At 42.6% G+C, this 16591-nt stretch overlaps 1 protein-coding gene across 3 annotated transcripts in view; it reads left to right on the forward strand.

The window, feature by feature from the left end:
• The window catches only part of GFOD1 (Gfo/Idh/MocA-like oxidoreductase domain containing 1), a 75550-nt gene extending 59380 nt beyond the window's left edge, over nucleotides 1-16170 (forward strand). For 2 of the 3 annotated variants that reach the window (XM_075052029.1, XM_075052030.1), the window contains exon 2: nucleotides 8383-16170. In XM_075052029.1, coding sequence (XP_074908130.1) covers nucleotides 8383-9302 — 920 coding nt within the window. In that variant the 3' untranslated portion in view covers nucleotides 9303-16170. The remainder of the gene's footprint in view (nucleotides 1-8382) is intronic. The other variant, XR_012653686.1, reaches the window with a different exon arrangement.
• The last annotated feature ends 421 nt before the right edge of the window (nucleotides 16171-16591 follow it).

Genomic DNA, 16591 nt, shown 5'->3' on the forward strand with positions numbered 1-16591 from the left:
TGCCAATCTTGTTAGGCATTCATCATCCAGATTTATCTTCTTGTCAAAAGTTTTGTTAAATAAGGTTTCATCAAAGAAACATTGTCTTGCCATCAATTTTCCCCTGGCAGATGTATTGATTGAAATAAATGCTTTTTTCATGCTACTCAAGGAACTGAGTGACAGATTGTGCACTGAATACAATAAATACGGCTATTGTTCTTATTGTTACTATAATTATTACTGTATCACAATATCGACAGCAGCATCATCTAATAATAGCAGAGACACCTCTATATACTAATAAAAAAATCCTTATCCTGTGTGAAAAGGTTTTCGAATCACCTGAATGATTGTTTTTATGAGATGGCCCAGAAATTGCTCCTCATTTCCCAGAGCAGAGCAGCCTTCTGTCAGGTTTGCCACTCCTCCTGCTAGAAATGTATATACCCATATTTATCTAGATGATTTTCTGAGGGATTAGAAAGCTTTTCATCACTGTGTGGTATGTGATTCACACATCTCCACAGGTAATGCCTCAGAAAACAGTATCAGCCCCATAGAATAGCCTGTCCCAGTATTACATTCCTCTAGCCTGATGTACATATTGGGCAATAGTTTAACTCACGTATCACTATTTTAACGTAGATGCTTTTTCTTCACTGTTCCTCCGTCCTGTCCAGTCTCTGGGTACAGAAGGGTGCTAATTTTCTCCGAAAACTTTTTCTCTTCCATTGTTATTTTTGTTCTGCAGAAAAGATGCTAGCAGGGCTCACTCTAATATTGGACTGAAGGAGAGCCTTTTAGGATGGGCTTCCAAGGAGTGGGGATGTTGCTGACACCATTGGGGCTCGCTGTGCAGCTCCTGGAGTGGCGGGAGCTCCTCTGGGCTCTTTGCAGCAGCCCCTTGCAGCATCCTCCTTTCCACCTTGTAGTGTTCTTCCTTCCCGTTCCCTCTCCTCTCCCCTTCTCCGTTTCCTCAGCTGCCTTCCCGCTTTCCTCTGCCGTACCCCCTGCTCGCTTCCCTGGAGTGACTCCAGAGCTGCCCCCATGGCCACCTTGGGTTCCCCTGGCATTCCCAGTTGGGAAGCAGGGCTCTGGGCTTCACCTGAGTCCTCCCGATGCCCACGTTACCAGTCCCTTCCCACTGCTCCCACACCCAGATGAGCTTCATGTTATTAAGCACGGTGCCCCTCTAGGCCTTACAGCAGTTTTGTGGTGGGACAGAGAAACGAAAGAAGCACTTTTTGTTGAGAACGACTGTTTGGAAACTGTGCCGGGGCATTGCCCGCTGCTAAAAGGCAGGGGCCAAGGTATCCTTAATGTCATCATCTGCAGCTGAGCGCGGAAGGAGCCGTTTGCAGAGTTGTAATTAAGAGGTGGTGCTGCTCGCCAAATAATATTGCAGTGATTGAAGAGCAGATCAGAAAATCATCATTTATTCATCATTTATCAAAGATTTGTGGCAGATCATACATGTAGCAGGCTAAACTGACTATGTGGTTGCTGTATCTCTGAGAGGCTGAAGAGCCACTCCAGCTATCAAAACTTAAAATAAATGAACAGTGGCTGTATGACCTACAGCCTTCAAATTCTCTATTTGCATGCAGTTTCCAAGAGGCATTCTCAATGTTGTGTGTCTCTCCTTAGTACATATGTGCTAGAGATACGGAATAGTACTGAGCTGGTTTGTTCCAGCTTCGTACAAAAGGGGCCATGACTGTGAGGCTACCACAAAGACAGTTCTGAAACAGAAAAAATAGTGTCACCTGCTTTTAGTCCTGTGGGTCTCCCCTGTAGTCAATGGTTCAGTGCAGTTAAAGCTCAGATCTCTTATATTTTCTTCTGGGTTTTCTAGGGAATGATTAATTTGGAAAGGAAAGAGAACTTCATTACCAATCTCTGTTTTCGTTCAGAGTGTTTAAGTGTTGTAATGAGTCTGTAAGATAACTGAGAAGATTTTTTTGAGGTCCTGGCTTAGTTATAGCCTCTAAATGTCATATCTTTTGCAAATTCGAAAGAAAGCAATAGAAGGGAATGGTTCAAATAGCTGTGAGGACTTCTGAAGTCATTATTAAGGGAAAGAATTATTCTGTATGTTTTTGCATATGGGTATACACCAGAATTAATTTTAATTTTTATGCAAGATAGAAATGGAAACACATTTTCTGAATATCCAGTGTGGTTGCAGTAGTACCCTCGCAGACAGATCTCTGCCTAGTATGGGAGTGTGCAAAATACACAGTTCTACCGATACTCAGCTTATATCAAACATCAGTTTAGCTGTAGGGAACCATGCACTGGCTCCTGGTGCCTTATGTATTTTCTGAGATGGTTTCTGTGCAAAACAATGGAGTTGGCAATGTGTGTATGTATGTGCAGAAGAACAAATTGCTGTATATCAGCTATTTATATGAGAGGTAGTGACTTTTGATTTAAGCCATTTGTTTTGATTATGGTTTTTTGATATACTCCTAAGGAAAGGTCTTTTGTCAGTATGGCCAAAATGAATGATTGGCAGCAAAGTATAGCGTTTTAACTGAACTTGCTACTTTTTGTTTGTTGACTTGGGCGTATTTATAAAAGTAGCTGTATTTCTTATTTATAAAAGTTGTTGAATATCTCAGCTTATTTTTTGAGTGTTAGAATGCTGGGGAAATGTGAATGAGAAACTCCTCGTTCATATACTAGATGATACTATTTTGTATTTGCAAACCATGTCAGACTGCATTAGATTGGAAACCGTGATCTGATTACAACTACTAATACGCGTACTTATAATACAGCACATATCATTGCAACATGTCTTACAAGCTGTGAACAGAACTGAGTGCCAAAGATGGTTTCCCCTCTGATTCTGCATAGGATCTAAAGACAGCAACAGCAGCTGCAGTGGTCAAAATCTGAGAAGAAAAACTTGCCCATATTTATTTATTGTAACTGTATTAATGATGGTGTGGATTGTCACCATTTGGAATTTAATTTTGTATTAACTTCTTTTTTAAAAAATAAAAACATGTTTGAATAAGATACTGTAATCTGATATAAATATTTAAAATCATCCATTTGAAATAACCTGGTAAGCATGCTCTTACACCACTCCTGTATTTGCTTAGTCTCTCAGACTGTTCCTTGAGTGTTGACTGTTCCTCTTCAGCTTTAGAAATGTTTTTTCTGCTGACTAATTTAGCTTAGTCCACCAAAACTTTCTTTTCCCCTTTTTCTTACCCCTATCCTGACCAAGAGCAATAGGTAGCAACTGCTAACTAATGAATCTTTCTGGTGCCAGTGAAGGTTTTGATTATATGCCCAGACTCCAAATAGAGCCCTTTTTGATTTTCTTGTGAATAGGAGGAGGAGAAAATATCATACTGGGGCCTCATGTCCTGAGGCTAGAGGACTAGTCTTACTTCAGTTCAGTGACGGACACTTTTTTTTAGTTAGCTGGAATTTTTTATGTGAAAATGTTTCTCTCCTTATTTGAAACAACTGGAGTAGATGGAAAAGAAAGCTGACGTTGCAGGTTTCAGAATTGATGAAGCCTGTGCCAGTTACAGCCACTCTACCCTTCCTGCGCTATGGGCCCAGGAGTTCTGCTCGTTTTTAGACTGTGCAGCACAGGGACATTACAGGGACAAAGAAACCTGGCCTGCTGGTAGCCAAGGAGCTAGAGCCATCTGTAAAATGAAGAGCTGCAAATGCCAGGCATTTAAAAATCGGGAGTTAATTTATTACTCTAGCTCCTTACTCTTCCCTTGCATTTACATGGAAGAAATTGTAAATGCTACTACCTTGGACTGTATCTACTTGCCACTCACTTCTGGGCTGTTTGGCTTTCAAAATTATCTCAACATCACAAGGGCTTCCTTCTTCTAAAATGAAGGCTGAGGTTTGCAAATAAATCACATGACATCCTGACAAAAATAATTACTGTGGGGTAGGTAACAAACCATTAGATCATGGTTACAATTTGACTTTCCAGCATAAGGTGCTAGAGGAATCTTCACTCAAATGAATGGTAGCACCGATGACAGCATAAACAATTTTTTTACTATTTGCTCAGGTGCTCTAGAGAGTTGGTTAGACATCTACTTCTTCAGAGATCAGTGTTCTTAAATAGCCGCCTTAGAATAAATGCAGATTGGTATTTAAGTTGTTGAGGTTTGGCTTGGGAGATATATGCACCCTGGAAGATAAAGAATAGGCAAGATGGACCGTTCAGCCCTTAACCTTCCTTGTAAGACACTGAGAAGTGAGAAGACACAAGTGTCAGTAGTGGTTTTGTGATGCTGACCTCCTCTGGAAACTTTGATTCATTTTAAAGAGGAACCAAGCAGTTGTCAGATGTTGCCATCTTGCAGTCTTTAGCAACCAAACCTAGAAGTCAAATTCTCTGGTGTAAGTTTGCTCAAAGTCACGTCCTTTCACATTTTTAAGGACTGCTAGAGTGAGTTATACCGAAGTCCTTGGCCTAGGGATCTGGTCTATCTCATGGGTGGACATCTTCCAGCTTCACCATTATTTGTTTTTTTCCTGTTTTCGTGCTGGAGGGAGAAGACAGAAGGGTTCAGGGAAGCAGACCTGTTGGGTCTAAAGTGATTGCCACCTCGTGGCCCCATGCCTGTGGGCACAGGCGGCTCGCTGGCACCACGGCAGAGTGCCAGTTCGTGCAGGTTCTCTGTTTCTGACCGTCTGTGCGTGGAGCAGTGGGTCATGGAGCGGGTCCTGGGCTGAAGCCCTGCATGGCAGCTCAGGGTGGACTTCACAGAGTCAACTTGCACTCCCGGGAGCTTTGCTAGGAGACGTGTTACCCGACTTCAGCTTTGGACTGGGGCTGGCTGTGAGTGAGCCCGTATTCTGTGCCAGGTCAGAGAAGTCCCACGTCACATCACTTACCACCTGGTTGGCACTGCTTTGTCTCTTTTTAAAGCATAGCCAAGCAGAGAGATTGGGGTGAAGGCTGTGTGGAGCCCTCAAAAAGAGTGACGTGTACCAAAATTATTTTTCTTCTTCATTTTACCTAAGAACTCAAGAAATCAATGCTCAGAAGTTACCTGATTGAGAACTGTAGCATTGTAGACCAGATTTCTTGATGCATGTGGAAGAAGCATGTATCCTTTCATACGATAAGATGTATTTGACTCTGTTGCTTATCACCATGGACAAATATATTGCGCTTTCTTGCTGAAACAAGCTGACTGAATTTCCCTGCTTTTATGTAATTAATGAAGTTTTTGCTGTCTGCTGTGGTGTGATTTTCAAAGATGTGTGAAACAGCAAAACAGACTGATAGAATGACAAGCGGCAACAGTTCATCCTTCCTTAGAGAGTCTTGTCCAAAAGTGGACAGGCTTAGGCCCTAACCCTAGGCTGGCAGAAGGGGGTCAGATGCCAGAGAATCCCCCTGCAGCACCTGCAGTCAGAGCATGCCTTTGCATGAGACTGTCAGTATTGAGAAGGGAGGTTTTCTTTGCATGCTGCCCTCAGCTCTGCCTGTCGCTGCTTTACAGAATGGCTCAAAGGGAAACTGCCTTTTTTCCCCTCTCCTTTTGAGAAGGGAGCAGAGGGAAGAAACAGAAAACTATGGTGTTTTGATCCGCCTATTTCTTATTCTAGTTGCATAAACACACCAGAGTATTTCTCTAAATTAAATTAAGCAAACCTTTCATGTTCTCTCCTTGCTTCAAGAAAGCTAATGTGGCTGCTCGCAGATTTGCAGCTACAGAGAAGACAAAGATCTGTAGTGTGCACAGACTCAAGTGCTGAGCAGTGTCGTGCTGAAAGAACCTGCATGAGCTTTAATAGAGTATAAAAGCTTTCTGGGCACCAAGCAAAAATCTGTTTAAATCCCTGACAGGGATGAGAGCACAGCATGTATTATCAGCATATGCACAGAGACGGGAAGGCTCTCAAAACATTTGCATTTTGGATTTGCTGTAATTAAAAGGTTTCAACCTTTCCAAGAAGGTTGAAATGGTGGAAGAGTTCACCTTTTCCCTGTCTCCATACAAATATTTAGGGCTCTTCCCTTTTCTCTGCATGTGTCCCTGACTTACACTGATCCTAATGACGATTTTTCTTGAATGTAAGGGATATAAAAACCCATAGGCTTCTCCTTAATACTTACAATCATCGTTTGGTACTCAGATTGTGACAGTCCCAAGTGTTCCCTGCCCCACACAGTGAAGGACTGACCCCCACTGTGCACGGCACTGAACACAGAGCAAAAAGATCGTCCCCATGCTGCAATTCCTAATGAAAGCAGACCCTTTTCCTCACAAGTACATGTATAGAGCTGTGTATCTTGAGAGATTAGTGCCTGCACAGACCCCAGATAAAATGCGACAGGCGCCTGTGAGGCAGAATGATGCAAGCTGAACTGGAGCAGAAAATTATGCTTGTGGATCAGTGGTGAACAGGTCAGATGATGACGTAGTACGTATGGGTTCTTTGGGGGGGAAAATGACTGTTTCAGGAAGATTTGTCTATGGGCAAGTTTTGTCTAAGATTTCCCTTATTTTGATAAATAATTTGCCAGACTAAAATCTCTCTGCAAAGAGTCTGTGTAACTCAAGGAGGACTATTACATTAGTGATCTGTATCAAGTGGCATAGCTGGAGCTACCAGTTAGAGGAATATAGGGCAGGTAGATGAATGCTTTCTCCAGTATCAAACAGATGCAGAAAAAAATTATTCAGGAGCAGGAAAAGAAGTGCTATAAGGTTGAAAATGTCAACTCAGTCACAAGGAGCAGTCTGTACAAAGATGAGAGAGAAAAGTGAGAAGGAAAGACCATAGCCGCTGAATAGAGGATTCCTGCCTAATATAAGAGGAAAGTGAGTACATCTCTACTTATCTGATTAAGTAGAAGGTAAGTAAATAGGAGCAAGTTAAAGGGAGATCTTTCCCTTCTTGGTTGTTAACTAGATGTGACTGCCACTTCAGTGGTGACAGCCCTCCCTCCAGTTTCAGCTACTCAAATAGCAGCAGACAAAGACTGGGAATAGGCAGTGTGGATAAGCTAGTTATTGAATGTTTGGACTGTGACCCCCTTCTTCTTCCAGTCAAACTGTTAAATATTCATGTAAGTGGGCTCAGACGGATCCCTGCCAGCTGTCTGTATTTATATGACTTCATCCAAACAGCTCCAAAACATGTAAAATTTTATCCTCACAACAGCTCTTTAAAGAAAAAGGGATTTCTCACCTATCTGAAGGGAAGAAGAATCAAAACACAAAGCAATTTAGCGAGTAACCAGATTTATTCATCTGGACTCAGCAGACAGGATCCAAATGCAGCTCTTTTAAGTGCCAGGCCCAGCCATAGCCCAAGGCTTTTAAGGCAAAGATCATATTTAGCGCTATAAGGTGTTGTATAGCTCACCTAATATTGCTCATTAAGCATAAAAAAAATCTTTGTATGCAACTCAAAAGGAAACTGGAGACTCTGTCACTGTATGTGTGTATGGGTACAGAATGAAAGTATTTGACGAGGAGAAATCAATAATAGAACCATTATTTAGGCATCTCAGCCTGCACTGCATTCAGTTGCACACCTTGATGGCCAGATAAAACAGGACCATCATGTAAGCTTCAGTAAACAGTGTGCCCGTATGGGCAATTCTGTGAGGGAACAGATTGTCACAGCTACGTTTGACCTGTTTTAGAGCAATCCTGGCTCTCCCTTGGCACCGTGGATGCACTGTTGACATTTCAGCAGAGCTGCTTCAAAAAAAATGAGTGCCATTGTCAGAATAGCGTGGCATTTTATGAGTGAGAATCAATTTCTACATTTTGAGTCAAGCAACAAGCCCAGTACTTCTCCCTCTCTCCAGTCAGAGCCTCTTGAACAGTCTGAACGGGAAAGATGAAGGGACAACACCATTGAGAAGACAAGCCCAGACTTTTCAGTGTACCTACGTTGAGTTACTGTGTACATGCGGTCATGTTACTTATATGCTTCAGGGATTTGAATGTGAAGCTCAGGTTCAGCTCTCAGAAGCCCACACACTGGCAGGTTATCACAGAAGAGATGTGAGATAGCTGAGTGGGGGTGGTTGGTTTCGTACCTGCTCCCAGAAGGTGGCAAATGTGGGGTAGCAGTCCACCTTACCTTAGCTTACTTTGTTACCTGTCCAGGCCCTCACCTTCCTGCTATTTTTAGGCATGAGTGCATTTTGAAAATAAAAAGGGATACATTTTCACTGTGGTGCTCAAGAAACTCGTACATGCGTTTTGGGAACAGGTCAGAGGGGATCTTTGTGCCTTTAACACCATATTGTAATGCTTTCTTCTTCCGAGGATCTTTCTCCTTGGCTTAGTGTTTAAGAATAGCCTCGAGGCTTTCAGCTTATTCAATCGATATATTTTTATTGATGATTTTTTTTTTTAAACTGTTTTTCAGGCATTGGAAAAAATGTCATCTGTGACCGAACAGCAACTCCCCTGGATGCCTTTAGGATGATGACCGCGGCTCATTATTACCCAAAGCTCATGAGCATCATGGGGAACGTTTTGCGCTTCCTGCCCGCTTTCGTCAAGATGAAGCAGCTGATCCAGGAGGGTTACGTAGGGGAGCTGCTGGTGTGCGAGGTGCAGGTTCACAGCGGAAGCCTGCTAGGCAAAAAGTACAACTGGAGCTGTGATGACCTGATGGGAGGTGGGGGCTTGCACTCGGTTGGCACCTACATCATTGACCTCCTGACCTTCCTCACTAGCCAGAAGGCTGTGAAAGTGCACGGGTTGCTCAAGACCTTCGTGAAGCAGACAGACCACATCAAGGGGATACGGCAGATCACCAGCGATGACTTCTGTACGTTTCAGATGGTCCTGGAAGGTGGTGTGTGCTGCACGGTGACGCTCAACTTCAACGTCCCAGGAGAGTTCAAACAAGACATTATTGTGGTGGGTTCGGCAGGACGGCTGATTGTAATAGGCACTGATCTCTACGGACAGAGCAACAGCTCTTCTCAGCGGGAGCTCCTGCTAAAGGACTCCACGCCAGTCAGCAACTCCTTACTTCCAGAGAAGGCCTTCAGTGACATCCCATCTCCCTACCTCCGGGGCACCATTAAGATGGTTCAAGCAGTCCGGCAGGCATTTGAGGACCAGGACGACAGGAGGACCTGGGACGGGAGGCCCCTTACGATGGCTGCCACTTTTGACGACTGTCTGTATGCCCTGTGTGTGGTGGACACCATTAAAAAGTCAAACCAGCTGGGGGAGTGGCAGAACATTTCAATCATGACTGAGGAGCCAGAACTGAGCCCAGCATACTTAATCAGCGAAGCCATGCGGAAGAGCAGGATGTCTCTGTACTGTTAGCTCCTCTCAGCTCGTAAGAAAGAATAGGAACCAGGCAGCTCTTGAAGGAAATGGTAATTCAGCCCCTGTGAAGGGCTTGGGCATCTTAGAAACAGCTGAGGATACAGGAGAAGGAAATACGGTGTTTGGATCAACTAAATCTGTGGGTGGCTAAATGCCAAAGTGATAAGGTCCTTAGAAATGCCCAAAACAGATAGGAGACTTAAGAGCTGACATAACTGTTTTAATAACAGTATTAGCTGGCTGATTGGAAAGATATATCATGGACTCATCTCCTGCTTGCAGGTGCTTTAGATTATCCAATTGTGTTTACTGTGAAAGGTTGGGAAGATCCTTTTAGATTTTCCTTACCTACCAGAGGGCTGTGAAGGTACTGTCATGTCGTCAAATTTTCTGTAGTGTCTGACATGAATGGTTCCTACCATGACAGCTGACACCATCATGCTGTAGTACTACACCTCTAACCAACACACAGAATAATAGGACTTGTTATGAAAGTGGCACGTGATATGGAAAATCTCGGCAGCTCACTTTTCATATAGCTTGTTAGGAGTTTCTTTGTGTTGGTTTAGCTAGTTGTTTTTTGTTTTGTTTTGTTTTGTTTTAAAGCACAATTAAGTAGGAAAATGTGTGGCTTTTAAAATGAAGCAGTCCTCAACCACAGTGCATATGCCCCGATATTGGGGGAGGGAGGGTCTTCTGTGAGCTCCCAGTAAGCTTCAGTGTTAACTGCACAGATTTGCTGATTAAAATGGGTTGTGCAAAACCTTCATGGATGGCAAGTGGCATGACACAGTAGTGATTGTGGGTTTTATTATACAGCTGAACTCAGGCTAGTCTTATGAAGGTTTACACACGATTTCCTGTGTCTAGGACTGACTTTTGAGTGAATTCATTGTGCATTTTGGTTTTAGGTGGAAAACGGTAGAAATCCGACCCAAAACTGTATAATGCTTAGATGGGTGGTGTTCTTTTAAACCTTTGTGAACTCACACTTGAGATGCACACCAACAGTTAATTTCATATAGCTCAACCCAGAAGCTTTCACCTCCACCAAGTGGTGAGTGTGAGTGAAAAACAAAAGGGATGAGGAAATTTCCCATCCATTTCCAGGGAAAACAATTACATAAGACCCCCACCTCTTCACCTCCTTAAAGTGGCCAGCTACTGGTACTGTAGTAATCTTTCCCTGTCATCAGTGCAGGGATGGACAAACTTTTTTGATATGTTTGTCCTGTTCTTCTTTTTAATATTTTAGATTGCAGTCTTGAAATGATATATTCTTTTGAGAATATATTCTTGAAAGAATATAGTGAAAGGCATATGAATTATCCCAGTAAATGGGGATACTGCTTTTCTGCATAAAGCTGCTCCAGTGCTTATGTGTTTACAGTGCTAGGTCCTCAGATAGGGAAAAAGTAGAACACAGGCATATAGGACTAAATTATATTAAACTTGAGAAAAACCTTTTCAGAGTTTTTTGTTAATTTTGACTAGGGGAAAGAAGAGAACATTTAGATAAGCAGTGAATTAAAAGAGAGAATATGACCCTCTTTCTCAAGGCCATCATATTAGTGTTGCTGGTTTAGGTTAGAAAGAGAACTGTCAGAATAATTTAGATTTTTTAAAAAGCACTTACAGTTTTGCTATTTTTAGGACCACTAAGGGCTTTTTTAGGGCTTCTCCTACAAATGACTCCATCTGATTGCTGTATGCTCCTGCCTGTCCTTTGCCCAGTTTCAGAGCTTCATGTTTTTGAACATGAGATCAATAGTGTCGTTCATCTCATCTGACTTTAGCCAGCTGAATGTTGGGTGTCTTGTCCTGATCAGCTGTGCAAGGACACAGTAGTCAATACAGAGAGAACTCTCCAAAGGCTGACTCGGTTCATTCTGAGATTGATACAGAAGGAGGTGCCCATTGGAAACTCCTGTCCTCCTCCTTTGCAGAGAATCTTGGCTTCTAAATTTTTAGGTGGCTGAAGTTAGGAAACTTGACTCCCACCCCAAATTTATTAATGCGTGCTTAATTTTTGAAAAGCATATGTGTGACTTTTCATGAAATATTCCCCAAAGTGTAATAGTGTGACTGATGAAGGAATAATGTAATACTGCAAAACCACACCCAAACAGAGAATTGTTTCTGTCCATGTTGTTCTGCTAGTTCTAGCAACTGTCTCTGGGGCTGACCACTGCTGCCAAGACCTTGAGCAAGCTTTCATCGTTCCTTCTTGGAAGCAGCCCTTGACAAGCTTGGATGTTTTTCCTAAAAATGAATTTCTCTGAGAATTCCTGAGGTAGTTAGTATCTGTGCCAATAGGAATTTCCCATTATAATTGTCGTGGTATACCATGCTATCCAGTTCATGCCCTGAAAAACACACAGAGAAATGCAGAAGAGAGAATTTGATCAAGAAATCATATATCTCTCTCCCCTGAAAAATGGGATTAGGCCCAAGGAGATCAAGAGGGTTTTCCTATAGTAAGGCAAAAGCCATTTATTGAAAATAGTGGCTAGTTCCAAGTCATGAATGCAAGCCCAGTGGATAATTAACCATGTCTGGTTAAACATCATCCAAAACTGGAACTAAACATGGACCAAAAAGTTTGTGAGTCTTGCTTCTTAGTGGTTTGGCCATTGTGCTGGAATTGCTGTTCATGTCTTTGCACCTCGTTTTGGTTCACAAATGTTGACAGTTTTTTCCTATCTGTATTTTCTTTTTTTTCTGTGTCTTTCTGGGTTTTGTGATGCCAGCTGCAAGAAAATATGCTGGAATCCTGTTCCCTGCACCTGCAGTGAACAGTCCCCAGGCGAGACACAGTGTATAGGGATAGTACTACTGAGCTCAACCTTTCTGTCCCAGATCCAAAGGTTTAGGTGACAGGCATCATCCATCCTCCGTGCAGACTTACTGATGCAGATAGTGCTGCTTAGCAGAAAGAAAATCTAATGCTTTGGTTATGTAGCCGTCTGATGCTAGTATTAGTACTGGCTTGCAAATGGGTTGAATCCTGTACAGCTCATGGTGTGACCACAGTGCTGGCCCCGGAGAGGCAGGCAGAATGAGCAGAGGCAGTGTGGGACCTCCTCTTCTGACGACAACAGAGATCTTATGCTAGATTTAGGTAAAGTTGTTACCGAACCGGGATGGCAGCAGTAACTGCATAGGTTCAGGATTGTATGACAGTTTTTCCATTCTCTAGGAGGTGAAGGTGCTGTAGTGTCATGTGTAAAGATAGTAAACTTCCACCTGGCTTAGAGGGGGAAGGAATTGGTTTATTTATAGAATGTGTATTACTGTTCTGATAAATCGTTACTTTACAGTCTGGGATCTTTCTTGGCAGCATCAAGCCCTCTGCTCTTTTGGTACAGTTGACAGCACATTGGATTGCCCTAAGTAGCCTCTGGAGTTCACGCTGGGTTTAAAATTTGGGCAGCAGATAGCAGAGATGTACTTGATTGAACTCAAAAGCGGTACCGCACCAGGAAACACATATTTGGAATTGCACTTTTAATGCTGTTCTCTAATGCTGTGCCACAAGGTTTGAGATGAATGCTGCTAGAACTGGTGCAGGCCTAATAGCCAAACTGCGGCTACTGCTGGAATTTACAGTAGCCCTCAAATGAGCTTGTTCATACACTAGGTAAGAAATGTTCATTCCTCTTTCCCAGGGCTGCTGTTGGAGAGGCTCTTTCCTTTGCATTCAACCTGTGCACATAGGATACTGAACGTTGGTCTGTTGCCAAAGACAAAAAGAGCCAAAGGGGAGAGCCCAGGTGAAATGTTCTGCTGCTCTGCAGGGGTCTGTTCCAATGCTTGGACGGTCAGCTGAGAGAGGATGTCTTATTTGACATGGGAATTGCATTGGGGTCCGCACCCAGGGTAGGACAACCCTACGCTGTGTGACAGGAGGGCACAACTGAAGTCCTTCCGTGTGCCCAAGGGGAGAGTGGTGACTGCAGCAGGGAGCGACAGGAAGGTGTCTGCAGTCTGGTACCTATATGCCTGTGCCAACAGGGAGAATATGCTGGTCGCGTGGAGGGTGAGGGCTGCACCTCCTGAGGGGGATAGCAGCAGCCTTGCTCCACCTCTGTGTTTGGGAGCCAGAGAAGGGACCCTGCCCTTGGGGAAGCAGCATCCGTCCTGTACTCCTGCTAGATCTGTGCATGTCCTCAGTGCTGAACTCAGTGAAGTCCTATCTGGAGGCATAAGAACCTGCAAGAGCTTGGGGTTTCCTATATCTAATATCATGCATGTGTTAAATTAGTAGTACTTTAGCTGTGTAGTTAGAAAATACCAAGTAGAGATGATACGTCCTTACCCATGCAGCCAATATGGCAGAGAATCAGGGCATGCATAGACGAGTTTAGGCTCAGGATGGGCTGCTGCAGAGTTCATCCTTTGCTTTGGCCGAAAGCATGAGAAATTCCTGCCCAGCCAGCATAGGGCAATCAGAGGCACTCTCCACTTTGTACTTAGTGTTTCCTTCTTTTGAATAGCTTTCGAGTCAGTGACTGTACAAGTAAACAGCTGTCCTGGAAGTTCAGCCATTCAAAAAAGGAGGCTTTTCTGCTGCGTGTGGTCACAGCACAAGGACAATTCAATTTCTCTGTTGCCTTGTTTATTTTTGTGTCCATACAAATGTGGAAAAGACCCAGACAATTTAAAATGACTCATTTCTCTACCAAAAAAAAAAAAAAAAAAAGGCAGATTTTATTTAATGAGTAAAGATAAACATAGTATCTTGATGGTATCTTTGCAGAGATTCAGAAATTACTGATGACAGACTTTCTCATTGCTGGGATTTTTTATATTTGACTTTTATCTATGGCCTTCAATACGAAATATCACAAATTATGAAGTCTATTCACTGTTAAGTTCTGTATTTACAAGGGTTTAAAAGTACCCAGCAGACTTTTGGCTTTGTGCAGATACTCGACACTGGTGTGATGTTCCAGTGGCCCAGTGATGTACCCTTAAGTATGTATGAAACTCAACACTGGACTATTTGACCTCTGCAGTGCTCTCTCGGTATCTAGGACTAGTTGTGAAATGGCAGGATTATTCAGGACAGCAGCTTCTTGTTGTTGTTGAATTTTTTACTTGTGGGGAGCAAAGTTTGTAAATTTTAGAGATGAAGTATGACTGAAGAATAATTGGCAGTCTTATCTGCTTTAAAATTTCCTCTCTCTTGAGCTGCTGGATGAAGTCTGTCCAATAAAAATAATTTCCTCTTAACAATAACTGCCCACTTCCATTTGCTCATGAAAAGAAGTTTTAAGTAAATGAGACTATACATAATGCTGCATTCATGAGCCGATGTCATAACCTCATGACTTACTGAGTGTATGAAGCCAGAGCCCAGGCAAGTAATGACTTTTTTGAAGCTGCCAAATCGAAGCCTTGGGGTTGGGGAATGAAGGATATCAGCTTGGGTCAAACTGAAACAGCCTTTATTCAGCATTTTCAGTTAAATGAATAAACAGAATGGCTGTGGTCAATCCAAAATTGAACACAAAACATGTTTGTAGAAGGTTATATACATTTTTTCTTTTGGGATTAAGTTCCATTTTTAAAGAATGCTGTTTTGAAATGAAAAGTTTAAAAATATCCATCCATTATGTTTTGGCATGTGTGAAATTAACTGTTTGGGGTTGGGTGTGGGCTTTTTTGGTTGAGTTTTTTGGTTGTTTTTTTTTAAGTTCATACTTTAAAAAACCCCATCCATTAGGTTTAAGGATGTTCAGTGAATGCAGCTGCCCTTGGGCAGGTTCGGCTCTGAACCTGCAGCCTCGCAGTGTCATGCAGTGACCCCATTTCTAACATCTGAATTTGGCCATTTGAGTTTCATTTGTGTCTTCTTGTGGCAGTGCGAAAACTGGCTCATTACATGGAGTTGGCTACAGATAATCAACATACTTTTTGCAGCAGTGCCAGCCATCGTCTTTAAAAGCACTTAAGTCTATTAACTTGTTTACCATGGTTATTTATGACCTTCCAGCCATGTGCTGTCCATTACTTCCTTTTCTTTTTACATCAGCCGTCAGACTCGCTTCCCTCCCCTTTCTGTTTCTCATTCCGTTGCAAGCCATGAGGCGACTCTCCCTTGTTTCCCACTGAGCTCATGCTCAGTCTGTTACACATGGCATACAGGGTGGCTAACCTACAACTTGAAGTAACTTTTAACACAGATTCGTTAAAGAATATGTTAACACCACAACTGCTCAAGTACGTGGCATACTGAATGCCTAGCCAGGGCAGGAATCAAAGCTCCTTGCTATGCTGTGCTTCACAAGCGACCCTCACTGTTTCTCTCTGTACTGGTTTTCTTTTATTTGATTTTGAAAATGAGAATATGTTCAGTTTGTTGCTGTGTCAATATTAAGTATATATTTATTGTTTTTCAGACATACATACGTATATATAAATGCTATATATATATAATGTCAACGCATGGACATATGTACAGTAGATATTTTAAAGAGCTATTTATCAAGAAAAGTAAGTGTTATAAGTAAACAGAGTTTATATTTTATATATTATGTAGATAGCAAAAAAAAAAGTGGTTAAATTATAGTAGGACTTTTGGGGGCAGGGTTGGAAAAATGGGCAAGGACTGGTTCTAGCATTTTAAATAGCCAAACTACTTTGTACGGAAGCTGCCTGCTGTGCCTCTCGGCTGCAATATCTGTTTGTTTCTTCTTCTGGAAGATGATGTGCATTGTTACTTTTACATTGCTTGGGGAATGTAGTTAGTTTATTCTCAGCCAACTGGTATGTGCTGCTTAAAACATGGTTTCCTGCTGTTCTGCATATTTGCATTGATGGAATAAAAGGATCTTAACTGGCAAATAAAGACGTAAAAGGATATTATCTCAACTGTCTATCATTTTTCCCCACACTTGTATTTTGGGGGGTGGGGTAATAACCATCACCTTTGCCTGGTTTCTGGCTTGCCTGTTAAGTTCAACACATCAGAGTAAAATACACGGGCTTTGTGCTTGGGGGTGGGGATTGCGATGGCGGGAGAGAAAGAAGGCTTAACACTAAGCTATTTGAAGGTTTAGTGTTATGACAAGGACTGAACTAACACCTGCTGGAGTGATGCGTCCTGAGGAGACAGTTGGTTTTACTGCCAAAGGATGCGAGTATGTCCAGTGGCATAGCAAAACGGGGGTATTGGAAATCCCTGCTGAGCACAGCCTGGAGATCCTTTCTCCTGGATTTCCTTTTTCTCCTGGATCCTTTCCCTCATCCTTTCTCCAGCACAGCCTGGAGATCCTCCTTCT

Source organism: Buteo buteo, chromosome 20 (genome assembly GCF_964188355.1).
Source record: "Buteo buteo chromosome 20, bButBut1.hap1.1, whole genome shotgun sequence".
In the NCBI taxonomy this organism is placed as follows: domain Eukaryota; kingdom Metazoa; phylum Chordata; class Aves; order Accipitriformes; family Accipitridae; genus Buteo; species Buteo buteo.